Source organism: Bufo bufo, chromosome 10 (assembly GCF_905171765.1).
Source record: "Bufo bufo chromosome 10, aBufBuf1.1, whole genome shotgun sequence".
Classification (NCBI taxonomy): domain Eukaryota; kingdom Metazoa; phylum Chordata; class Amphibia; order Anura; family Bufonidae; genus Bufo; species Bufo bufo.
The window spans coordinates 60,223,514-60,250,683 of NC_053398.1; the positions used below are offsets into that span (position 1 = coordinate 60,223,514).

Consider the following 27,170-nt stretch of genomic DNA (forward strand, 5'->3'; position numbering starts at 1 on the left):
GAAAGTTCGGCAGAACTCGTCGAACCCGAACATCCAGGTGTTCGCTCAACTCTACTGAGCAGCAATGCTGGGCCCAGCTTATAGACAAGAGGCACTGGTGACTTGCAGTTTAGGGATCTAGGTTTGAATCTGACCAAGCACAACATCTGCATGGAGTTTGTATGTTCTCCCCGTGTTTATGTGGGTTTCCTCTCGGTACTCCAGAAACATGCTGATAGGGAACTTACATTGTGAGCCCCATTGGGGACAGCGAGTGATGATAATGTCTATAAAGCGCTGCTGAATATGTTGGCTCTATAAAAGTGAGTAAAGAAAAATAAATGAATTAACTTCCCTTTACATTCTGACAGCTGATTGACTCATCATGTGATCTCATATTCACTGCTGAGTAACAGAGAAGCAAGTGGTCAACGAGTTGATCTGCTCTTTAGACTCATAGATGAATAAACTCCTTGGACTTTTGTACACATTATTTAACAAAAAATTGATATTTTTAAGTGCATCTGAATGAACAGTTAAGGTAAAGTGTTTAAAAAAAATAATATACTATGAAACCTATAGTTAGTCTATGTTCACCTTCAGGGCAATTTGTTTTGTTGCATTTTACTCATTGGGGGCTAAAAATAACTTTTTAGTTGGTCTTTATTAAAAAAAAATATTAAGCCATAGCTGGCTGACGGAGCAGAGAGAAAATTCAGATCCCTCTGTTAGAGCATCTCAGCTCTGTACAGAGAAAAGGGTTCCATATTTGTGATAAAGACCAATTGAAAAAATGATTTATAGCTCATAATGAGTACAATGCACTAATAAACTAATGGCATTTAAACATGGTGTGGACAGGGCCTTACATTTGACTTTGTGTTCAGGTTCTATTCACTCTTGGTTCACTAATTGAATACGGGTAAATGTCAGCAAAGAGATTATTTAAAAAAAATGTTTTTATTTTTTCCTCCTCATCCTCGATATAAAAATGAGGGTAGAGAAGCAAGTTCTATGATGTTAATTGGGCTAAACAGACTGGATGGGTCTCCTGGGCATTATCTCCTGTCAGCAATCTACTAAATCCTTCCTAATTGGGCAGATCGTCTTTATTAGGCTGTTTGAAATATTATACATTTGCAGAAATACTTCCAATATGCTCAGTCCTGTAAACTTTCGCTATTTCTTTGCAGGGGAAGTTGGAGGACGGCACAGAGTTTGATAGCAGCGTATCCAGAAATCAGCCATTCACCTTCACACTGGGCACTGGACAGGTCATCAAGGGCTGGGACCAAGGTTTACTAGGGTATGTTTTATCTGGCACATTAATATGTAGGAATTAAGTGGGTAATTTATGAACAGATATACGCCACTTTTGTGGAATATATCTGGCGCAGATTCTGGTGCACACCATGTTGCACATCCCCTCACACCAGGTCTAAAAAAGTGGGCAGAGAAGGGGACAGCCCTGCGGGCCCATCGCGTTCATAGTTTTCTATGCCTGGTAGATGTAAGACAGCAAAGAAGCTATCTTGCATTTAGAATTGGCAGTGGATACACTGAAGTTATGTAGAGGCCGGCGCCTCTACATAACTTACCCGATCCACCATCAGTGCAGGGCCTTATTAAAACCGGGGTCTAAAATGTTGGTCTTAATAAATGTGCCCCAAAGTGTTTTCAGCAGTAATGAAAAGTATCTAAGGATCTGTTCATTGCCCCTGATGGGCAGAATACTATAGCCTGCTGCACTATCCTGAAGAACAGATAAGCCAATGACATCCAAAATCTCTGCCACAAATCCTGTAAAAGCAGAGCCCATGACACCAGAGTGAAGAGAATTCATTATTTTTACTAGACTAAAAGGTCCTTTTACAAATACAGATAATTCTGCCTGGTAATGAGCGCTGATTGGTGCTCATTACCTGCATGTATATGCAATAACTCAATAGTTTGTCAGCAGTTGATCACTAATATGATTTTGTCCACATACGGTTTTTATTTTTTGGCAGCACATCCCCCGATTTACATGGCGCAATATTGCTGCCTACAAATTAACATTTTTAATACTGCATAAAAGATGCAATTACCCAATGAATGAGTGTTTGCTTGTTTGTCAGAAGATGGTCGGCATGATTACACTGGGAAAAGATCGGGGGAACGAACGTTTGTCACGACCTCGGTGTTGTGCGCTGTGACACGGTTGCCGTACATTCCGGTAGCCAGGGGCAACGTGTTGATGTCGGCTTGTATGTGCTTTTCTCCCCTTATTCTCCTGGTTCCTCTGGTGCTGGAGGAGTTAACTACCTTGCTGGGTGCTTCTTATACCTGTGGCTTAAAAAGGACCTTTCACCGATCCTGACATTGTGAACCAAGTATCATTACATATACAGCGGCGCCCAGGGATCTCACTGCACTTACTATTATCCCTGGGCGCCGCTCCGTTCTCCCGTTATGTCCTCCGGTATGTTCGGGGACTTGGTTATAGTAGGCGGAGTTTGTCCTTGTTCTGCTGGGCGTCTCCTTCTCCCAGGCTGCAGCGCTGGCCATTCGCAGTGCAGAGCTCACAGCCTGGGAGAAAAAAACCACCCAGGCTGTGAGCTCTGTGCTGCGATTGGCCAGCGCTACAGCCTGGGAGAAGGAGACGCCCAGCAGAACAAGGACAGACTCCGCCTACTATAACCAAGTCCCCTAAGTCTCCTCCTACTATAACCAAGTCCCCGAACATACCGGAGTACATAACAGGAGAACGGAGCGGCACCCAGGGATAATAGAAAAGTGCAGTGAGATCCCTGGGCGCCGCTGTATATGTCATGATACTTAGTTCACAATGTCAGGATCGGTGAAAGGTCCTCTTTAAGGCCAGGAATCAGTTATACTCCAGCCTTGGTGTGTGCTGGAGTTATGCTCCTTGTCTGGTTGTTCCATCTTCCAGTGTGCGGGCCACCTAGTGGGACATTGAGGTCTCCAGCGATGTCTTCCCATTCCATCCTCCATGTTCCCCTAGCTTACCTGTGTGGGTTTATGTACAGGGTTTGGTGTGTTGTTGTTGTTGTTGTTACATGTCTAGTCAGTTGGCGTTTTATGTCCGGCATGTATGCAAGTCGTACCCTGTTTGTTGTTCCTCCGGAAGGGGGCTCCATGGTTTCCTGGAGGGGTGAACCCAAAAGTCAAGTTTGTGAGCTGTTCCTGGAGTGCTGGTTCCTGTGTGTCAGTACGTACTGCATCCGTTTGGTGCTTGGATTGCAGTACGTTTGTTCCAGTTCACCTTTGTGTGGTCTTCTGTTGTGCCGTCTAACAGCTGCGGCAGGTGTAAAAGGAGATATTAATTATTGATATTTTGGGTAATCTCCATTTATATTCATAAATGGGCACAAGTCGTCTGTTGATGACTCCGCCTATTTATACAATAAAAGGAAGTACCTCTTAGCTAATTTTCTAGCTAACTAGTTACACCTCTATTGCCTTACACTACACTGAACTAAACTACGTGCGACTTACTACTGCTACTACGGCGGCTACAAAAAAAACTATAAACAGTGTATTATGAATAATAAAGGAATATTAACACAACAACAAGTTTACAGTAAAAATATATTTTATCAATGGTTTAAATATATACACATATAGACGCACACACCACAGTACAGTAATAGCACTACAAAAAACACAATGCTAACTACACTACACACAGTACATTATTTTACACAATTCCACCACAAAATCTACCTAAACATTACACTTGCATACATATAAATACCAGCAACCCACCCACCTGGCTACACACTGTCTGTATGGGGTACAAGGGATTAACACAATTGTGGCACTGCAAGGGTTAACATACATGCAGGCCATGGAACACAATGTATGCCAGGAGTAGGTGTGGTCCTGCAAGGGTTAATGCAGGGTTGGCTGGGACTGCAGGGGTTAAGGACCTGCAGGACAGTGAAATACAGGGTTAATACAGCCCAGCAAGGGTTCATGGGTTAATGCTGGGGTTCAGGACAGCAGGGGTTACAGCAGAGGTTAATGCAGTAGCCTTGAAGGGGTTACTGCAGCAGGGGTTAAGGAGAAGGCAGGGAAAGCGATACTTAGCCATTCCAGGGGCTGTCTCAGTGCCGCCTGGGCTCTTCCTGTTCTCCTGCCTCTAACACAGCGCAGCCTGCCTCATCAGCTCTTCCTTTCCTCCATGGGGGCTGCTTCTGAGAGGTAGGTCGGGACTCAGCTCTTCTGATCGTCGCACGCGCTTTTCTCATCTGGGGAATGCTTGCAGAGGGTCAGGGGTCACTCCCCTGAGCGCCGGCTGCGCTCTCCTTCATCTGGGGGGTGTGGGGTTAGCGCAGCGCTGACTGCGCTCTCCTGGGGGGGAGAAGGTCTTCCTCCTATGTGGGTGGTAGGGGGTATTCTTTCTTTTTTTTTTTTTTTTGGTGTCGCACGTCCGGGGTATTTAAACCTGGCTGCGCTCTCAACCATCTTTCCTTGCTGCAGCACCCTGCAGGCAAGGACACGTGGGCTGGCACGACGATTTGGCATCACCGCACCAGCCCACGCGTCCCACAGTGCGCATCTTCTGTGACTGCGCATCTCCAGAGGTATATGTACATACCTCTGGAGATGTTATCAAAAGGCAGGGAATCATTATTGATCCCCTGTCTTTTGAAGTAGCCGCACCTGGACATAATTGTCCAGCTATCTTGGCGGCATCGCCCTTTTGCAGGCACGTTGGAATGTGCCTGCAGGAGGATTTGGCTATAGAGGGGGCACCAAAAATGGGCAGTTAGTATGTGTGTGTGTGTATATCTCTCGCACACATCCCCTTTCCGCTTTCCCCATTCTCCATCCTGGCCAACCAGGGCATATATATATATATTATATTATATTTCTTGGTTCAGTGGTTATTCCCGCCACTGGATACTTACCTGCCGTTCCACTTGGCTCCCTTTCCTTGCTGTTAGGCCTGCAGAGACTCCTGCTCTTCCGTATCTTGGAAGAACAGGTCGTCTGTCTCCTGCTCCTATGTTTGGGATTATCAGGGCAACTAGGGGTTCTAGGTATCCTGGGTATGAGCCGTCCTACCATCCAAGTCCGTTCATACAGTGAGGAGTTAGGGCGAGGATTAGGGACGCTTTAGGATGTGACCTGATCCCAGCATCCTGGCCTAGCTGCTTCCCCGCATACCCTTCATTATACGGTGGGGGGTTTCCCGCACTCCCCATCGTGACAACGTTCATACACAATCGTGGGCTGCAATCAGATCAGGTTCTGTCCTGTAAGATCAAGAAAGTTTTTGTCAAATTTCCATATAGCCTTCCTATTGAAATCAAAATACTGTATCGAGCAGGTAAGAGGTAAAGGCACTGCAATCTCTTTAAACAGCTGATCGGCGGGGCGCCGGACACCCGCCGTTATCTATAATATCACAAACTGGTTTTCCTAATGGGTTATTACAAGATTGGATATCTAAATTTGGCAACCCCTTAAAGAGGACCTAAACCTTTGCTTAAACCACAAAGGTGCAGCGGCACTTCTCAGAGCACTCTATACCTTCGGGTGTCATCGGCTCTGCTTGGCTCTTCCATTGTGTGTATGGATCCCAAATACTTCCTATGAGTCTGTACACTGCATGCTGGAAAAGCAAAGCGGGGTAGATAAATCCAAAGGTACAGAGTACACTGACAACGGCTGACGCACCTTTCTGGTTTCAGCAACCCTTTTAAAGGGGTTGTCCAGGTTTTTTTATATTGATGTCCTATCCCCAAGACAGGCCATCAGTCTCTAAATGGTGAAGATCACCTATTCTGCCGCAGTTTCCAGCGCTGGAACTACACCGCTCCATCCATTGTGTAGTGGACAGAGCTGGAAGTAACGAGCTTGGTCTATTACACAATGGACGGCGCAGTGTAGTTCCAGAGCTACAAGGTAACAGCCTATTGGTGGAGGTGTGGGGGGTCAGACATGCCTCCAATCTGATGGGTTATCCTGAGGCTAGTCAATCAATATCAAAATCCTAGACAAGCCATTTAATTTGAATCTCCTCATTTATCATCATGTTGATTTTTAGATCCAAAATTCTGCCTTAAAGGGGTTTTGCCACTTCAGAAAATAGCATTTATTATGCAGAGAAAGTTTCCATGGTTACGACCACCCTGCAGTCCAGCAGCATGGCTGTGCTTGTACACTATAGAAAAAAGGCTGGCATTTATTCTTATAGTGTGAAAGCACGACCACCACTGCTGGATTACAGGGTGGTTGTAACCATGGAAACCAGCAGTGTACAATGTGATAGAAAAATGATTACAGCCAGCAAAAGAGGCAATATGGATAATAATACATTAGTGAGTGCCTGGTATTAACTCCCTCTACATGATAAATGGATGTGGACAGCACACATATAACATTCACGTGCTGTCCACATTTTTTGCAGCCCCATAGAAATGAAAGGGTCTGCATTTGCTCCGTAAAAAATGCAAACCGAAAATGTTTGTGTGCATGAGGCCTAAGTGTGTATACATATGTACATGGCTGATAGTTCCCGGGGGGTTGTGTCACTTATCATGTAGAGGAAGTTAATACAAGGCACTTACTAATGTACTGTTATTATCCATATTGTCTCCTTTGCTGGCTTGGTTCATTTTTCCACACTGCACGTTTCCATGGTTACAGACCACCCTGTAATCCAGCAGCGGTGGTCGTGCTTGCACACTATAAGAATAAATGCCAGCCTCTCTGGTGACCGGGACCGTGGGAGCTTTTTCCTATAGTGTACAAGCACAGCCACTGCTGCTGGACTGCAGGGTGGTCGTAACCATGGAAACTCTCTCTGCATAATAAATGCTATTTTCTGAAGTTTTTTTTTATAGCAGATATAAAGCATAGCTAAAAAAGCAGTAAGGAAATTTCTATAGAGTAAGGGAGCATTCACACGACTGTGTTGGTTTTCCGGTCTGCAAATCACGGATCCGTGTGTTCTATATGTCTTCAGTTATCTTTCTGTTTCCATTCCGCAAGTCTGTATAATACGGACGTGGTGCTTCCGTGTGTCATCCTTTTTCACTGTCCGCCCAAAAATTTAATGGGGTTTCCTAGAATGTTTTCAGTCCAGGGGTCCGCAAAAAACGGATGACATACGGATGCATTTCCGTGTACTATCAGTTTTTTTTACGGACCCATTGACTTTCTATGAGGCCACGGACCACAATTTGCGGCCAAGTATAGGACATGTTCTAAAATAAAAGGAACAGACACACGGAACGGACAGCACACGGATGACAATGAAAGGCATTCAGCAATTTTTGCGGACCCATAGAAATGAATGGGTCCGTGCATTGTCCGCAAAAATTTGCGGAACGGACACGGAAGAAAAACACGGTCGTGTGAATGCTCCCTTAGGCTCAGTTTGCATTTACGTTCTTATGCATGTATGTGTTTGGCGGGAAGAATGGCGCAATCTGGAGCACAATTCTTTGCAGCAAAAAGTACTGGAACCCAGATGGAAATCTGATGGATCCCTCTCTTAGCCTTTTTTGCGTTGATTCTATATTTTCAAATTGACCATGTCCAGCTCTACCTACCCCTGGCATCTGTTCAAGTGCTGGCAGCGTCCTGATGGCTGGCAGCACAATATCATGTTCTACACTGGTAAGTGCAGCACAATGAATCATTTAGGCCGGTACAGAGCCACGTGTACACGTGTCCATGTTCAGTGAGCTGGTAATGGGCCGTAGCTTTATGCACATGGTCGTCTGTAATCAGCCCTGCTCGGAGATGACTTTTCACCCATCCTCTCTGCTGATGATGGATGTCAGCACAAGTGCTACTTTTCTTCTGTGTATTCCTTTGGATCCTTGTCATGTTAGGTTATTCAGTGTTCCATATATTGAATACTTGACGCGACTGGTTGGAGTAGAGTCCTGACGAACAGGTCTCCCCCTGAAATGCCACCCACTCATTATTTTTAGAAGGACATTGGGAGCAGCGTACATCATATCTTGGCTTGCATTCTGTTTTAACCCTTCATGGGTATTTTACCAATTCCTCAGCCACTTGTCTTATAATAGTGACACGTTAAAAATATGTTGCAGGCAAAACATTTAGTGTCCTTTAAATTAATGATTTTTAATGAAATAGTACCCACAAAACCAACCCAACCGTCTCTCCTTATTCTCATTTTATTGCAATTCAAAACTGAGGGATGGTGTCCATGCGAAAAAGCCCTTTTTATGGTTACGTGACATAGACTTTTTAAGAGGTAGAAAAGCAAGCTCACCCTTACATCAGCTGGGAAAAGTGGCTACAGCTTCCAGTAGAGGACTGCGCTCCAGTCTCCTGTTGTCTTTTAAAGGGCACCTGTCACGTTGAACGTGGTGATTTAGGCTGCAGACAGCATGTTATAGATCAGGAGGAGCTGAGCAGATTGATATATGGTTTTGTGGGGAAAGATTTAGTGTAACTTTTATTTCATTTACTGTACATTCCTGCTCATTCTGGGCTCTGAAGTCCAGGAGTCGGTCCTATCAGTGACTGACAGCCTTCCCTCCATGACTGTGTATACAGAGAGCTGTCACTGATAGGACCGTCTCCTGGACTTCAAAGCCCAGAATGAGCAGGACTTTAAATGTGTAAAATACAAGTTTTACTGAATCTTTCCCCACAAAACTACCGTATATATCAATCTGCTCAGCTTCTCCTGGTCTATAACATGCTGCCTGCCTACTTGGCATTTTCATGGTGACAGGTTCCCTTTAATAACATGTAAGTGATCCATCCTTTCTTCATGGTCATTCTCTTCTTCCTTTGCAGCCATACTGAGCCTAACTGTCCTCTGCAGCACCACCCCATGAAAAATCAAGTATAAGGCCTCATGCACACAGCCATTGCCCGGTTGTGGCCTGCAAACAGCGAGTCCACAGTATGGGTATGCGGCCGCCGGCCGTGTGCTCCCCGCATCACAGATGTGGACCCATTCACTTAAATGGGTCCACAATCCGGAACTGCGGTGCAGAACGGAAGCACTACGGAGTGCTTCCGTGGTGTTTCTGTCCATGCCTCCGCACCGCATGTTCGGATGGATCCGTCCAGGCCGCCGCATGGATTTGCCTGTGCATTGGGGACCGCAAATTGTGGTCCCCAATGCACGGAACGGCCGCAAAACGGCTGTGTGCATGAGGCCTTACTCTGTAGCCATTGAAATCAAGGCACAGATTTCAGTTTCCCTCACATTTAACATCAGTCCATAGGGATGATAACTTTGGTCCCCACCACTGGGACCATCCCAAGGCCTATGCCCTCGTGTCTCCTCACAAGCACATTGAGGAAGCATTTGAACAGACCCTGCCGCTCCATTCAGTATCTTTGGAGCTGATGGAAGCCGCTTTTTCCATCAGCCCCATAGCCATTGAATGCAGATCATTTTAGTGATCTGTGAGGTTCTCAGCAACCAGAAATGTATTGCCTATCCTGCGGATAGATGCTAAATGTAATTTGTCAAAAAAAAAAACTTCAATACCCTAATGGCTACCAAATGTTTTTTTGCAGCAGCCTTTAACCACTCCACACCAAACAAATCAATGGACTCTTTACGTGATGAGGTTGATGGCACTGCATGACGTGCTGTGATCGGATGCTGTCATGTCAGTAGCCTGGTCCTGAACTGTGACCAGGAATGGAAATAATCAGTTCTTTATAAGAAACCCTGCACTCGGTGTTCATAGCTGGAGGCAGTCTACCTGTCTCTGCGTGCAGGTCACCAGTAACAGACATCTGGGGGCTGTCACCATGAGTTAGCAGCAATCTGTACATGGGCAGAACACAGATAATATGTTCCTTGATGAGCTGTGTCCTCATAGTAAATGTAATAAACACAGTAAAATGTAAAAATCAATAAAATAAAAAAACTTAGATTGTGAGCCCCATTGGGGACAGCTAGATGCTAATGTCTGTAAAGCGCTGCTTAATATAGTAGCGCTATATAAGTGCATTAAAATAAAAGTTAAAGAAAATAGGGATAGCTTTATCAAAACTGATGTAAAACTGACTTTATTTGCCCATAGCAACCCGTCAGATTCTATCTATCTTCCAAGCCAGTTTTCCTTTACACCAGTTTGATAAATCTCCCCCATAGTGTTTCTTCCCCCCCTCAAAAATAGGGCTCACCCCTTTAAACCCACACCGGCAAATTTCATCATTTTAACATAATACAAATGTAAATTGCATGGAGTCGTCGGGTGCTTGGACATTACAGGGGTTGTCTGGGATGATTAAGGCTCCCTTCCCTGGTGCTATTGTCTATACCGCTGGTCCAGTCCTCCTGTCACTTCTTGTTCAGACTGCAGCTGTGACTTCTGGGTACACAGCATGTGACGCCTGCAGCCGACCACTGTCCTCTTCTGCACCATTGGCTTTCATGGGCTCTGCTCAGCTATTCGAGCATGTGAAGTACAGATCCATAGAAAGTAAAAGGTTTAGGTGCCCTTTAACATGTTCCTGTCAGAATGTATGTTACATCAAGTATATAATAATAATCCCAAACCTCCAATTACAGCTGTTTAACCCTTTAATCATGCCACACTCTCTCTTGACCGCAGCAATCAAAGGAGGCAGGCACACTTCTCGGATCAGGATTTCCGCTGACATGAATCGGGGTCTGGGGAACCCTTATGCAGTCGGCCCTAAGGATCTAGACTGGACTCCAGGGCTGTCTGTACACTAAGCCTGCAGTTAGGGCACACAATTGTATATTATAAAATACATTATTTAGTGCAAAAACCCTACATATATTACCTGTCCACATGACCATAATAACAATGTGGATTCATGTAGCCGTTTATGATGTGTAAAATGTGAATGGTATAAAACATTTATAGAAAAAGCCCCAAATTTTTTTTTTATATTCAAGTAGGAAAAAATATCTAAGTTTAAATTACTTATTTGTAACACACTGTGGGGAAAAATGTTGTCTCTCATCTAACTAAGCCTCATATAGCCACGTGTGGCTGCTGAAATGCAGAGAGGCATCAGTAGGGGATCTAGAGGATAGGTCCTCCGTATCTAAAAGGTGGAGAACTTCTTTAAATTCCAAACATATCCATTAAGGGGTTTATAAAATTTTTAGAATATATATAATTATATTACCGGTGAACATGAGTCTTGTCTACTTTTGCGCATCTGTTATTTCTTGGTAAAGACGTATCCTGGTTGTGCTCACTTTACATTTGTTTTGACTGAAAGCTCTGACAAAAGTAACAATCGTGACAAAAATACTAAACAAAAGTTCACATAACCCAAAGATACGAGGTGCTGTTTACATCTCCCCCGGCCCACCTGGCTCGTGCTGCATTCCTGCCCAGATAACCCTCATAGCTTTGTGTAAGCAGTCTATGATGAGCCTAGCAGAAAATCCTAATGCCAGCCTTGTCTGAGTCAGTATTGCGTTGCAGGTGCAGTTTATTTCTGTAAAGGACATATTTCATTTTATTCTTGTTTGTTCTTTTTATATCTTTTAGTAAGTAGTGTTGTATGCCAGTAAAAGCCTGGGTTTGTAGGTTTTTTGGCACTCAGACCTTTCTTTTTTAATCTGATCTCTGAGCGACCCTCTTTCTGCTTTTCTTATTCTAACCAACCACTCAATTTTCGGGGCGTGTACACAGAATGTAAAGTGTGTCAGCTACACCGTATGTGCTGAGTGATTATGGCAAAATCATCTCCATTATTTCAACTTTATTGACCATTATTGATTATAATCACTACTTTTTGTTTTTTAGCAGTAACATTTTATTTTTCTGTTGGGGGTGCACTGTATATAGAAGGGGTGTCCTGTATGTAGAGGGCTGCAGATATACACTAGATATTCTCCTTCAGTCCTCTATAGTGTATATAGAGGAGGGACTGGAGGAGTATTTATACTGTATATAGAGGGAGGAGGGGATATAGTGGGAGGACTGGAGGAGTATTTATACTGTATATAGAGGGAGGAGGGGATATAGTGGGAGGACTGGAGGAGGGGATATAGTGGGAGGACTGGAGGAGGGGATATAGTGGGAGGACTGGAGGAGGGGATATAGTGGGAGGACTGGAGGAGGGGATATAGTGGGAGGACTGGAGGAGGGGATATAGTGGGAGGACTGGAGGAGGGGATATAGTGGGAGGACTGGAGGAGGGGATATAGTGGGAGGACTGGAGGAGGGGATATAGTGGGAGGACTGGAGGAGGGGATATAGTGGGAGGACTGGAGGAGGGGATATAGTGGGAGGACTGGAGGAGGGGATATAGTGGGAGGACTGGAGGAGGGGATATAGTGGGAGGACTGGAGGAGGGGATATAGTGGGAGGACTGGAGGAGGGGATATAGTGGGAGGACTGGAGGAGGGGATATAGTGGGAGGACTGGAGGAGGGGATATAGTGGGAGGACTGGAGGAGGGGATATAGTGGGAGGACTGGAGGAGGGGATATAGTGGGAGGACTGGAGGAGGGGATATAGTGGGAGGACTGGAGGAGGGGATATAGTGGGAGGACTGGAGGAGGGGATATAGTGGGAGGACTGGAGGAGGGGATATAGTGGGAGGACTGGAGGAGGGGATATAGTGGGAGGACTGGAGGAGGGGATATAGTGGGAGGACTGGAGGAGGGGATATAGTGGAAGGACTGGAGGAGGGGATATAGTGGAAGGACTGGAGGAGGGGATATAGTGGAAGGACTGGAGGAGGGGATATAGTGGAAGGACTGGAGGAGGGGATATAGTGGATATAGAGGGAGGACTGGAGGAGGGGATATAGTGGAAGGACTGGAGGAGGGGATATAGTGGATATAGAGGGAGGACTGGAGGAGGGGATATAGTGGAAGGACTGGAGGAGGGGATATAGAGGGAGGACTGGAGGAGGGGATATAGTGGATATAGAGGGAGGACTGGAGGAGGGGATATAGTGGAAGGACTGGAGGAGGGGATATAGTGGATATAGAGGGAGGACTGGAGGAGGGGATATAGAGGGAGGACTGGAGGAGGGGATATAGAGGGAGGACTGGAGGAGGGGATATAGAGGGAGGACTGGAGGAGGGGATATAGAGGGAGGACTGGAGGAGGGGATATAGAGGGAGGCCTGGAGGAGGGGATATAGAGGGAGGACTGGAGGAGGGGATATAGTGGGAGGACTGGAGGAGGGGATATAGTGGGAGGACTGGAGGAGGGGATATAGGGGGAGGACTGGAGGAGGGGATATAGGGGGAGGACTGGAGGAGGGGATATAGGGGGAGGACTGGAGGAGGGGATATAGGGGGAGGCCTGGAGGAGGGGATATAGGGGGAGGCCTGGAGGAGGGGATATAGGGGGAGGCCTGGAGGAGGGGATATAGGGGGAGGCCTGGAGGAGGGGAAATAGGGGGAGGCCTGGAGGAGGGGAAATAGGGGGAGGCCTGGAGGAGGGGAAATAGGGGGAGGCCTGGAGGAGGGGAAATAGGGGGAGGCCTGGAGGAGGGTGTATATAGGGGGAGGCCTGGAGGAGGGTGTATATAGGGGGAGGCCTGGAGGAGGGTGTATATAGTGTCTAAAGCCATACACAGACAAGCGAGTTCAATGCTAGAAACTTACAGCATGCAGCAGTGCGAGATCCCATTCTGACCTCATCTCCTCTGACAGGACCGCACAGCATTATAATGATTTATAATGCTGTGTTACCCTGAGACACTTGGAATCTACTAAATTACAATAACGTAATGCTGTCAGTGTAATTCAGTAGATTCCAGGTCTCGCAGGGACAGAGCATTATAAATCTTTATCCTGCGATCCTGTCAGAGGAGCAGAGTTCTGAACGGGAACTCCTGACTGCCACACGCTGCAAGTTTCTCGCATTCAACTTGCTTGTGTGTGTCTGGCCTAACAGAAATTACATTGCAGCCCACTGCAACCAATCACAGTACAATTTCCATGTTTCCAGAGTAGTTCTAAATTAAAGGTGTCCTGTGATTGGTTGCTATGGGCTTTTGCATACTTGTGCATTCTCATTAAAAGTGATCGTGAAAGATGTTGAAACTGTCGCGGGCAAGTGTGAACTTACCCTGAAAAAGATGGCAGTGGAGTGCCAGGGAGACCAGATAGAGGATGGGGATCACCTTCTTCGAGCCCCATGGAGCTGTGCTTGCAGTCTGGAGCATACGGGTGCTTTCTCACACTGCAGATTTTGTTGTAGAATTTTCTGCGACTGAAAATCTGTTCCTTTCATTTGAATGGAGCGACAAGCACATAGATTTCTGAAGGCTCCATTTCCGGTACTTTTTTCAAGTATCCTATAAAAAAAGCTTATGTGGGAAAGCTTGAAGAACATTAATTGCTTTAGAGCCACAGGCTTAAAACGAATGCACCACAAAAAAAAATATTGTTCCTTCTACATTTTATATTTTCCTATTAGCTGTCAGCACAATCTGACTGCAGCAATTTTTTCCAGGAAAACCCCGCTTATGCATATATTTTCTTTTTCTATAAAAATTTGGAATTCATAAAGTATAATTCTTATGGAATATACCGGAGCATAATGGCTGTCACCGATGCATGTCTGTGACGAGTGGCTTACCACAGTGCAGGGCGGTAATCGGGTAATCTAGAAGGCTCGGGCCCTTTACAGACAGCAGGTGCACCTCATTACCGTTGACATTAGTCTGTTTTTAATGCTAATGAATCCAGAAGTGGAGCCGGGTTGTGCTGCTCGGGAATAATAATTATGTCACTGACTGTCTTTAATATTTCACTGTTAAGGGGGCAAGGTGTTGTGGAGGTCACGTTTTAAGGGAACAGAGCTGTGTAGAGGTGACTGTTAAGGGGCAGGTTATTGTGGAAATCACTGTTAACGAGACTGGGTACTGTGGAGGTCACTAATAAAGGGGCTGCTGCTGTGGAAGTCACTGTTAAAGGGACGGGGTACTGTAGATGTCACTATCTTTTAATGACATACACAGGTGGATAGATTGGGAGGCCACATAGGAGAAAGTTACAGTAGTCTAGGCGGGAGATGATGAGGACATGTACAAGCATTTTTGCTGAGGAATGAGCAGATGCAAGAGATATTTTTGAGTTGGAGGCAGCAGGTGGTTGAAATGGCTTTGATGTGCGGTTTGAAGGACAGCATCAAAGGTCACTCCAAGGCAGCGGACTTGGTTTCCAGGGCGGAGTGTGCAGCCATTGATCGTGATAGATAGGTCTGTTGGAGGGGTTGAGTGAGATGGGGGAAAGATGATAAATTCTGTTTTATCTATGTTAAGTTGTAGAAAGCGAGTGGAGAAGGAGGATATAGAAGATACATTGTGGGATTCTGGATAGTACGGTGATATCTGGACCAGAGATGTAAATTTGCTTGTCATCAGCATAAAAGTGATGGAAATCCAGGGGACTCTATGAGCTCTCCCAGGCTGAAGGTGTAAATTTAGAAGAGCAGAGTTTTGGTGTCCATCTGACGAAACTGAGCCAAACGGATCCGTCCTGGCACACAATGTAAATCAATGGGGACAGATCCGTTTTCTCTGGCACAATAGAAAACTGATCCGTCCTCCATTGACTTTCAATGGTGTTCAAGACTGATCCGTCTTGGCTATGTTAAAGATGATACAAACGGATCCGTTCTGAACGGATCAGTCTGTGCAGATCCATGACTGAGCCGCACCAAACGCGAGTGTGAAAGTAGCCTTAGAGGGAGCTGAGTGGCATGTGTCAATGGAGAGGTCGGTCACCCATGATGATGGTGGGGATGTCAACAGAAAGAAAGTGTAGGAGCCAGGTGTTGATGTGGTCAAGAAAGATGGTGGCTGGTTCTTGTGAACGGTAGATGATAGCTACGTGGAGGTTGGAGGGAGAGTAGATTTGGACAGAGTGTACTTCCAATGAAGGGAGAATAATGGAGGGTGGCAGTCGAGTTAGGCTGTAGGAGCAGTTGTCTGATAGAAGACCAACTCCTCCAGCACGTTTGCTGCCATTTTGGGGGGGGGGGGTGTGAGTAAAATGAAATCCGCTATAAGAGTGCAGCAGTGGAGGAAGTGTCGGAGCGTGTCAGCCATGTTTCTTTTAAACCTAGAATGTAAAGTTTGTGAGAGATGAAAAGGTCTTGAATGTATGAACGTTTATTGCAGACAGAGTGAGGTTCCTTATTGCTCCTGCAAGAGGGACAGGGGGAGCAGTGGCCAGGTAAATATTTTTAAGATTTGAGGCGTTCCAGAAGGTTGTAGAAGGAGATTGATAGTGGGAGGTAGATATGATAGTGGAGCACCTGAATTTGGAGATATATTGCCAGCAATTAGGAGAAGCAAAGAAAGTGTTTGTAGGTGGAAGTAGGGGAGAGCATGATGTGGCTGAGTGTGTTTGGAGAGAGACTTTTTTTTATGTTAAGAAACAGAGCTGAGGAGATGGATGGAGAAATATTTCTTTGCTGGGTGCAGCGGTTTTGACAGTAGGGAGGAAGATTAAGAGAGGCATAAACCTTCTTTACAATGGTTGTAAAGAACCCTTGGTTCCCTTCTGGTTCAGTTCTCGTATAATTCAAATATGTGCACTTTAACCACCTCAGCCCCCAGTGCTTAAACACCCTGAAAGACCAGGCCACTTTTTACACTTCTGACCTACACTACTTTCACCATTTATTGCTCGGTCATGCAACTTACCACCCAAATGAATTTTACCTCCTTTTCTTCTCACTAATAGAGCTTTCATTTGGTGGTATTTCATTGCTGCTGACATTTTTACTTTTTTTGTTATTAATCGAAATTTAACGATTTTTTTGCAAAAAAATGACATTTTTCACTTTCAGTTGTAAAATTTTGCAAAAAAAATGACATCCATATATAAATTTTGCTCTAAATTTATTGTTCTACATGTCTTTGATAAAAAAAAAATGTTTGGGTAAAAAAAAAATGGTTTGGGTAAAAGTTATAGCGTTTACAAACTATGGTACAAAAATGTGAATTTCCGCTTTTTGAAGCAGCTCTGACTTTCTGAGCACCTGTCATGTTTCCTGAGGTTCTACAATGGCCAGACAGTACAAACACCCCACAAATGACCCCATTTCGGAAAGTACACACCCTAAGGTATTCGCTGATGGGCATAGTGAGTTCATAGAACTTTTTATTTTTTGTCACAAGTTAGCGGAAAATGATGATTTTTTTTTTTTTTTTTTTTTTTTTTTTTCTTACAAAGTCTCATATTCCACTAACTTGTGACAAAAAATAAAAACTTCCATGAACTCACTATGCCCATCACGAAATACCTTGGGGTCTCTTCTTTCCAAAATGGGGTCACTTGTGGGGTAGTTATACTGCCCTGGCATTCTAGGGGCCCAAATGTGTGGTAAGGAGTTTGAAATCAAATTCTGTAAAAACTGACCAGTGAAATCCGAAAGGTGCTCTTTGGAATGTGGGCCCCTTTGCCCACCTAGGCTGCAAAAAAGTGTCACACATCTGGTATCTCCGTATTCAGTAGAAGTTGGGGAATGTGTTTTGGGGTGTCATTTTACATATACCCATGCTGGGTGAGATAAATATCTTGGTCAAATGCCAACTTTGTAGAAAAAAATGGGAAAAGTTGTCTTTTGCCAAGATATTTCTCTCACCCAGCATGGGTATATGTAAAAAGACACCCCAAAACACATTCCCCAACTTCTCCTGAATACGGAGATACCAGATGTGTGACACTTTTTTGCAGCCTAGGTGGGCAAAGGGGCCCATATTCCAAAGAGCACCTTTCGGATTTCACTGGTCATTTTTTACAGAATTTGATTTCAAACTCCTTACCACACATTTGGGCCCCTAGAATGCCAGGGCAGTATAACTACCCCACAAGTGACCCCATTTTGGAAAGAAGAGACCCCAAGGTATTCGCTGATGGGCATAGTGAGTTCATGGAAGTTTTTATTTTTTGTCACAAGTTAGTGGAATATGAGACTTTGTATGAAAAAAAAAAAAATATAAAAAAAATCATCATTTTCCACTAACTTGTGACAAAAAATAAAAAATTCTAGGAACTCGCCATGCCCCTCACGGAATACCTTGGGGTGTCTTCTTTCCAAAATGGGGTCACTTGTGGGGTAGTTATACTGCCCTGGCATTTTCCAGGGGCCCTAATGTGTGGTAAGTAGGTAAATGACCAGTGAAATCCAAAAGGTGCTCTTTGGAATATGGGCCCCTTTGCCCACCTAGGCTGCAAAAAAGTGCCACACATGTGGTATCTCCGTACTCAGGAGAAGTTGGGGAATGTGTTTTGGGGTGTCTTTTTACATATACCCATGCTGGGTGAGAGAAATATCTTGGCAAAAGACAACTTTTCCCATTTTTTTATACAAAGTTGGCATTTGACCAAGATATTTATCTCACCCAGCATGGGTATATGTAAAATGACACCCCAAAACACATTCCCCACCTTCTCCTGAGTACGGAGATACCAGATGTGTGACACTTTTTTGCAGCCTAGGTGGGCAAAGGGGCCCATATTCCAAAGAGCACCTTTCGGATTTCACTCGTCATTTTTTACAGAATTTGATTTCAAACTCCTTACCACACATTTGGGCCCCTAAAATACCAGGGCAGTATACCTACCCCACAAGTGACCCCATTTTGGAAAGAATAGACCCCAAGGTATTCGCTGATGGGCATAGTGAGTTCATGGAAGTTTTTATTTTTTGTCACAAGTTAGTGGAATATGAGACTTTGTATGAAAAAAAAAAAAAAATCATCATTTTCCACTAACTTGTGACAAAAAATAAAAAATTCTAGGAACTCGCCATACCCCTCACGGAATACCTTGGGGTGTCTTCTTTCCAAAATGGGGTCACTTGTGGGGTAGTTATACTGCCCTGGCATTTTCCAGGGGCCCTAATGTGTGGTAAGTAGGTAAATGACCAGTGAAATCCGAAAGGTGCTCTTTGGAATATGGGCCCCTTTGCCCACCTAGGCTGCAAAAAAGTGTCACACATCTGCTATCTCCGTACTCGGGAGAAGTTGGGGAATGTGTTTTGGGGTGTCTTTTTACATATACCCATGCTGGGTGAGAGAAATATCTTGGCAAAAGACAACTTTTCCCATTTTTTTATACAAAGTTGGCATTTGACCAAGATATTTATCTCACCCAGCATGGGTATATGTAAAAAGACACCCCAAAACACATTCCCCAACTTCTCCTGAGTACGGCGATACCAGATGTGTGACACTTTTTTGCAGCCTAGATGCGCAAAGGGGCCCAAATTCCTTTTAGGAGGGCATTTTTAGACATTTGGATACCAGACTTCTTCTCACGCTTTGGGGCCCCTAGAATGCCAGGGCAGTATAAATACCCCACATGTGACCCCATTTTGGAAAGAAGACACCCCAAGGTATTCAATGAGGGGCATGGCGAGTTCATAGAAATTTTTTTTTTTTGGCACAAGTTAGCGGAAATTGATATTTTTTATTTTTTTCTCACAAAGTCTCCCGTTCCGCTAACTTGGGACAAAAATTTAAATCTTTCATGGACTCAATATGCCCCTCACGGAATACCTGGGGGTGTCTTCTTTCCGAAATGGGGTCACATGTGGGGTATTTATACTGCCCTGGCATTCTAGGGGCCCTAAAGCGTGAGAAGAAGTCTGGAATATAAATGTCTAAAAAATTTTACGCATTTGGATTCCGTGAGGGGTATGGTGAGTTCATGTGAGATTTCATTTTTTGTCACAAGTTAGTGGAATATGAGACTTTGTAAGAAAAAAAAATAATAATTCCGCTAACTTGGGCCAAAAAAATGTCTGAATGGAGCCTTACAGGGGGGTGATCAATGACAGGGGGGTGATCAATGACAGGGGGGTGATCAATGACAGGGGGTTGATCAATGACAGGGGGGGTGATCAATGACAGGGGGGGTGATCAATGACAGGGGGGGTGATCAATGACAGGGGGGGTGATCAATGACAGGGGGGGTGATCAATGACAGGGGGGGTGATCAATGACAGGGGGGGTGATCAATGACAGGGGGGGTGATCAATGACAGGGGGGGTGATCAATGACAGGGGGGGTGATCAATGACAGGGGGGGTGATCAATGACAGGGGGGTGATCAGGGAGTCTATATGGGGTGATAACCACAGTCATTTATCACGCCCGTGTAAGGCTTCATTCAGACGTCCGGATGCGTTTTGCGGATCCGATCCATCTATCAGTGGATCCGTAAAAATCATGCGGACGTCTGAATGGAGCTTTACAGGGGGGTGATCAATGACAGGGGGGTAATCAATGACAGGGGGGTGATCAGGGAGTCTATATGGGGTGATCACCACAGTCATTGATCATGCCCCTGTAAGGCTTCATTCAGACGTCCGGATGCGTTTTGCGGATCCGATCCATCTATCAGTGGATCCGTAAAAATCATGCGGACGTCTGAATGGAGCTTTACAGGGGGGTAATCAATGACAGGGGGGTGATCAGGGAGTCTATATGGGGTGATAACCACAGTCATTGATCATGCCCCTGTAAGGCTTCATTCAGACGTCCGGATGCGTTTTGCGGATCCGATCCATCTATCAGTGGATCCGTAAAAATCATGCGGACGTCTGAATGGAGCTTTACAGGGGGGTAATCAATGACAGGGGGGTGATCAGGGAGTCTATATGGGGTGATAACCACAGTCATTGATCATGCCCCTGTAAGGCTTCATTCAGACGTCCGGATGCGTTTTGCGGATCCGATCCATCTATCAGTGGATCCGTAAAAATCATGCGGACGTCTGAATGGAGCTTTACAGGGGGTTGATCAATGACAGGGGGGTAATCAATGACAGGGGGGTGATCAGGGAGTCTATATGGGGTGATCAGGGGTGATTAGGGGTGATCAGGGGCTAATAAGGGGTTAATAAGTGACGGGGGGGGTGTAGTGTAGTGTAGTGGTGCTTGGTGGGACTTTACTGAGCTACCTGTGTCCTCTGGTGGTCGATCCAAACAAATGGGACCACCAGAGGACCAGGTAGCAGGTATATTAGACGCTGTTATCAAAACAGCGTCTAATATACCTGTTAGGGGTTAAAAAAAACACATCTCCAGCCTGCCAGCGAACGATCGCCGCTGGCAGGCTGGAGATCAACTCTCTTACCTTCCGTTCCTGTGAGCGCGCGCGCCTGTGTGCGCGCGTTCACAGGAAATCTCGCGTCTCGCGGGAGGACGCGCCGGCGCGTCCAGGAGGAATGAATCAACCACCTCCAGGACGCGTCTGTGCGTACAGCGGTCCGGAGGTGGTTAAAGAGCGGCACTTAAAGAATGCATCACCAAGAAGGCATTACATTTTTTGGTTCTTAAAGTGGATTTAGACTAACCAATATTCGTCCAGATTATCGGGAGCTCTTTCCCGATAATCTGACCATCTAAATGTGCCGCCAATTACCCGATGAATGAGCAAAACGCTCGTTCTTCAGGTGATCCTGTGGTTTGTGCAGGCACCACCTATTTAGCATAACCTAAAAGCCACTCCCCCATTTCCTGGCATTCTGTTCCAGTGCCAATGGTCTCATCGCCGCTGCTTCTGGTCCCCCGTGGTCCAGAAGTTTGACGTCCAGTCCATTGTTACATGCAGCCATTCACTATCCCCAGCAGTGATGTGACCTCAAGTGGCATGTGACTGCTGAGGCCAATGAAAGGCTACAGCAGCGCACATGACAATGGACAGGATGTCACAATTCCAGGCTATAAGGGAACCTAAAGCAGCGGGGACCAGACCCTCAGTGATGGAAAAGAGCACCGGTGAATAGGTGACTGGCTTTTTCTTTCTTTATGCTAATCACTTCCAAGTCAAGACTTATCAAGACCATAATTAAAAAGGCTTTAGGTATCGGACAGCCCTTTAACAGTTTAACAAAGCATCTGAGATAGTCTGGTCTCCTCTGGTGACTGAACCACTTTCTTTTCAGATGGAGGCAGTGCTCCTTTGTGTTTTTGAGAGAATTTTTGTCCATTAATTTTATTTATCTGTAAAGAATAAATCAAGGCAACTGGACTTACTGTAGATTTCTTGAAAACGTTTCACTCGTTCTTCCAACGTGCTTTCTCAATTCTGAGTGACTGTACAAGAATTCTCTGGGAATAAATATGTAACTGAAGTAACATCTGGTAATTATACCCAGCAAGGTGTTGATTCCATTATCCTAATTGGAGTCAGTAGGTGATAATGACCTCCCAGAAAAAGGTGTCAAGACAGCATTGTATGTGGCAGACAATAGATGTCTAACCCCCCCACCTCTATTCAAGCTTGGCTTCTCCATTTTTACGTAGATGGCATCCTCCACACCTCGTTTGTACCAATCGGCCTCCTTATCCAAAACATGTACTTGACTGTCTTCAAAGGTGTGCCTGTTTCTTTTAGATGTAAGTACACGGCTGAATCTTGACCAGAGGTTTTGGCTCTTCTATGCTTCAGCCGTGTACTTACATCTAAAAGAAACAGGCACACCTTTGAAGACAGTCAAGTACGTGTTTTGGATAAGGAGGCCGATTGGTACAAACGAGGTGTGGAGGATGCCATCTACGTAAAAATGGAGAAGCCAAGCTTGAATAGAGGTGGGGGGGTTAGACATCTATTGTCTGCCACATACAATGCTGTCTTGACACCTTTTTCTGGGAGGTCATTATCACCTACTGACTCCAATTAGGATAATGGAATCAACACCTTTGACCCCATGCTGGGTATAATGACCTCTGACCCCATGCTGGGTATAATTACCAGATGTTGATTCAGTTACATATTTATTCCCAGAGAATTCTTGTACAGTCACTCAGAATTGAGAAAGCTCGTTGGAAGAACGAGTGAAACGTTTTCAAGAAATCTACAGTAAGTCCAGTTGCCTTTATTTATTCTTTACAGATATACCATGACCTGGATAAATGAGAACCTTCAGACACTTTTTTTTTTTTTTGTACCGGCCATTTATATGTTTGAAAATTATGTCAACCCCCCATCCTCATATGTCACTTTTTAAGACTTCTTTTAATTTTTCTACAAAGGTAGAATCCTCCATGTTGGTTGTCCGTTTGGTTGTTCTGCTTGTACTTTTTAGCTCCAGGGCATCCTTTCTATGTACTGGAACCCAGAACTGAACTGTATATTCCAGACATGGCCGCTCCAAAGCTTTGTAAAGTGCTAATATTACGGCCTTATTCAGTGAGTCCATGTCTATTTTAAAACATGGCAATATTCTGCTGGTGTGTAATTTATGGACATCTTCGATAGAGTACACTTTATCAAATAGCATGTTTTTATGTACAAAAATAGGAACTGTATTATTACCCAGGGCCATAACTATTTAGGTTGCAGGGGACAGACAGAGACTGGGCATGGAGAGGGAGGGGCCTGAGCATCTGTCAGTGTTAGGCCTCTTGCACACGACTGTATGTATTTTGCGGGCCGCAAAAAATCCGGATGATAGCCGTGTGCATTCCATATTTTGCGGAATGGAACAGCTGGCCCCTAATAGAACAGTACTATCCTTGTCCGTAATGCGGACAATAATAGGACATGTTCTATTTTTTTTTTTTTTGTGGAACGGTAATACGGAAACTGAATGCATGCGGCGTACCTTCCGTTTTTTTTTGTTTTTTTGTTTTTTTTTGCTGACCCATTAAAATGAATGGTTCCGTATACGGTCTGCAAAAAAACCGGAACGGACATGGAAAGAAAATACGTTTTGTGTGCAAGAGGCCTTAGTGTCAGGTTTCCTGCTGACTGATTTCCACTTCGTGCATGCACAGCGATTAGTGTGTACCTCACAGAGGAGCGCAGTGCACCGACTGCTCTCGTCTTCTCTGTGCTGTGCCTCTCCAGTGATGCCTGCCATCGTGACTATCAGCATTGCAGGCAGTGGAGAGAGGTTGTCTCTTGTGTTATCCTTCCTGCGCAGCATGACAGTTTTCTTATAGTATATAGTTTGTGTTCCGTGATTCACAGTAAATTAAGTATCTGCTGTGAGGATACTGGAGACTGTCATGATGCGTAGGGGGCCCAGTCTGGGACATGTGTGAATATTGCAGGGCCTTGGGAGAGGCGATGGGAACACTTGATGATGGGGACTGGAGAGCAGTATGATGGGATCTGGATGTCGCTTAAGTATAATGGGATGTAGAGACATGTACAAAAAGAAAAATTGTGTCAGTGTCCTAAATAACAAAAATGTAAATGATTTTATTTAACAAAAATAACTGTCTTGCTGGCCACTAGGGGTCTCCCTTCATGCTAAGTTGCTGTCTCCTGCTGGTTATGTAAAGTCTGTTTCTAGCAGCAGAGACACTGAGAAGTTTCAGGAAGTGGCGGCGTGTCCTTTGTGCCCCTGTATGACATTGAGCTCAGAGGCCATGTCCTTCCTGCCTCTGTCTCTATGCTGCAGAAACTGTGTACATTAAACCTACTATGGCTTTATCCCCTGGTTTCTTCCCTGGATATACTCCGCTTACTTGGGTCATGATGGATATGTCCAGAGAAGAAACCAGAAGCTAAAAATCAGTGTATTTATTGTGCAAATGCTGTGTGCAGTCAGAGATAGAAGCAGGATGAATTAAGATGATAACGATGAAGAACTGGGGGAGGGGCAGTTGTATATTAGGGACAAAGGTTAGTGATATCGCTTACTGAGAGCATAGCCTGTTTGGGGGAGTAGCGCCTATAGATTTGGTATGTCATGGTAGTGTAGGCTGTACATCGCAGATTAAGGAAACTCGCCTTTAATTGTTGTTCTATGAGCACAAGACTATTGAAGGCCGTCATATATGACATGGTAAGTGCGGCCAATACCACCTGCTCCCTGATCTAGCTCGCTGGACAAGGCAGGACAAAAACCTCAGCCAGGTTAATCAGTCGCACAGGAGGGCATCGCATAGGCACAAGCTTTCAAAGGGTGTAGTGCAGAGAAGGAAATGGTGGTCCGCTGTCTGTTACTTGAATCATGCTCCTTGTGTAACTGATCAGCCTGGTTGGTGTTTTTTGTTGCCTGTGGAGTGATGGTTGGCCCTACCAACAGCGCCTTTTCCCAGATGATCACCTTCATTGTAGCCTCTGTGGAGTACATGGACTATGGCTTGTATTCTCTGGTCACATAAATGCATGACAAAGGGGCAGACTCTGATTGGACAGGACGTCTCGGCAGACTTCAGAGCGGTTTACATGCCCCCAGAACTCCGGTCAACTGTAAGTGAGGAACAGATGGATTTGGCATTTCCGGGGCCCCAAAGTTATGACTGGGGTGCCCCATCATACTGCTAAGCTCCACCATGCAAAAGCCAAAAGGCGGCCTTTCCCTTCTCAATCCTGCAGCGTACCCAAACAGCAGTTTACGTCTACGTTTATGGCATTTCTGTATCTCCTAAAACCCACCTTACAATTTAAGGGGTGTCGTGTGTCTTAGATGGCACCTGCTGGGTACAACATATTGGGGACTGAAATGCCATATCTGTGGAAAAATTATAGTTGTAATTTTTGCATGGTCTGCTGCATATTAATTTCTGCAAATTACCTGTGGCTCACTCCCCCTTCCCCCTCAATAGCTTCAGCAGCATACTATAGTTTCCAAAATGGGGTCACTTCTTAGGGGTTCCTTTTATTATTTTATCCCAGAGTCTCTACACTTGTCCGCACAAAATGAGAAAATCGCCACATTGGGCTTCAAATGCGCATGGTGCCCCTTCTAATTCTAAGCCCTGTTGTATGTCCAGGCAGTAGATTAGGGCCACAAGTAGGGTGTTCCTCAAACAAGAAAACGGCATAATAAGAGGGCTTACTTAACTTTTCACACTGGCATATGCTGGGCACAACTTATTGGGCACTAAAATGGCATATCCGTGGAAATTTTTTTTTTATTTTTGCACCTTCTGCTGTGCATTAATTTTTGCAAAACACAAATGCGTTCAAATTGCTCACTACATCCCGTTAAGATGTACATTCTTTGAGAGAGAAAAATGACGTAAGACAGTTTGGGGCTTTTATTCTTATTACCACGTGTGACAATGACACATTTGAGACTAAAACGACATACTATATACTGCAAACAAGATTCTCTGGTCTGATGAAGCCAAGGTTTAACTTTTTAGCCTCAATTCTGGAGGAAACCTGGCACTGCTCACCACCCATACAGTAAAGCATGCTGTGGGGGGGGTTCAGCAGCTGGGACAGGGAGACCGATCAGGTGTGAGGAAAAGCTGAATGGAGCAAAGTACAGAAATGTGCTTAATGAAAACCTGATCCAGAGCATCCTGGACCTCAGCCAGGGCTGAAGGTTCACCTTCCAACAAGACCATGACCCTAAACACACAATATGATACAGGAGTAGCTTAGGGACAGCTCTGTGAATGTCCTTGAGTGGTCCAGCCAGAGCCCTGACCTGAACCCAATCGAACATTTCTTTAGAATCCTGAAAATGGCTGCCCACTAATGGCCCCCATCAGACCTGGCAGAGTATGAGAGGCTCTACATAGAAGAATATCACAAAATCCCTAAATCCAGATGTTAAAACGTTACTGGCATAATACCCAAGAAGACTGGAGGCTGTAATCTCTGCCAACGTTGCTTGGTGCATACTTATGTCAGTGCAGTGTGTTAGAGTTTATTACGAATTTCACAAAAAGTTGTCCCCAGAATGAATCTGAAGCTTCTGCATTTTGTTTCAAGCGAATCCCATAAAACTGTGCCATTTTACTGTAAGGATTGGTGGGCAAAAGCATGAGGGAGGAAGAAGGATGCTCGCATGGCCCTGGGTGGGAGGAGGACAGCAATAACTGGACTGAGTTCTTGGGTGTAATCCATTGGAACCTTATTCACAATTACTTTTATTTAACTTGGCTTAGAGCAGGCATGCTCAACCTGCGGCCCTCCAGCTGTTGTAAAACTACAACTCCCACAATGCCCTGCTGTAGGCTGTTAGGGCATGCTGGGAGTTGTAGTTTTGCAACAGCTGGAGGGCCGCAGGTTGAGCATGACTGGCTTAGACCATATCTACTGGACATCCAGCCATTTAACAGCACTGGCTCTACCTAAATCAGCTACTTTTGTACTTTTGATGATCATGTGGTTCTGTATCTCCAAAGAGGCTGTGTAATCAGTGGATAGCGCACACAGACCGACGAGCCAAATGAGTCGGGGTAAATCGTGGGATTACTGTAGCTCAATGGTTTCTTATTGAGGAAAACATATTACTAAATTAATTCTGCCCATGATGGTTGAATGATCGCTTGTGGCTTTA

At 45.0% G+C, this 27,170-nt stretch overlaps 1 protein-coding gene across 2 annotated transcripts in view; it reads left to right on the top strand.

Moving 5' to 3' along the window:
* The window catches only part of FKBP2 (FKBP prolyl isomerase 2), a 55,815-nt gene that overhangs the window by 18,697 nt on the left and 9,948 nt on the right, over positions 1 to 27,170 (top strand). For both annotated transcript variants that reach the window (XM_040409857.1, XM_040409858.1), the window contains exon 3: positions 1,173 to 1,285. In XM_040409857.1, coding sequence (XP_040265791.1) covers positions 1,173 to 1,285 — 113 coding nt within the window. The remainder of the gene's footprint in view (positions 1 to 1,172; positions 1,286 to 27,170) is intronic.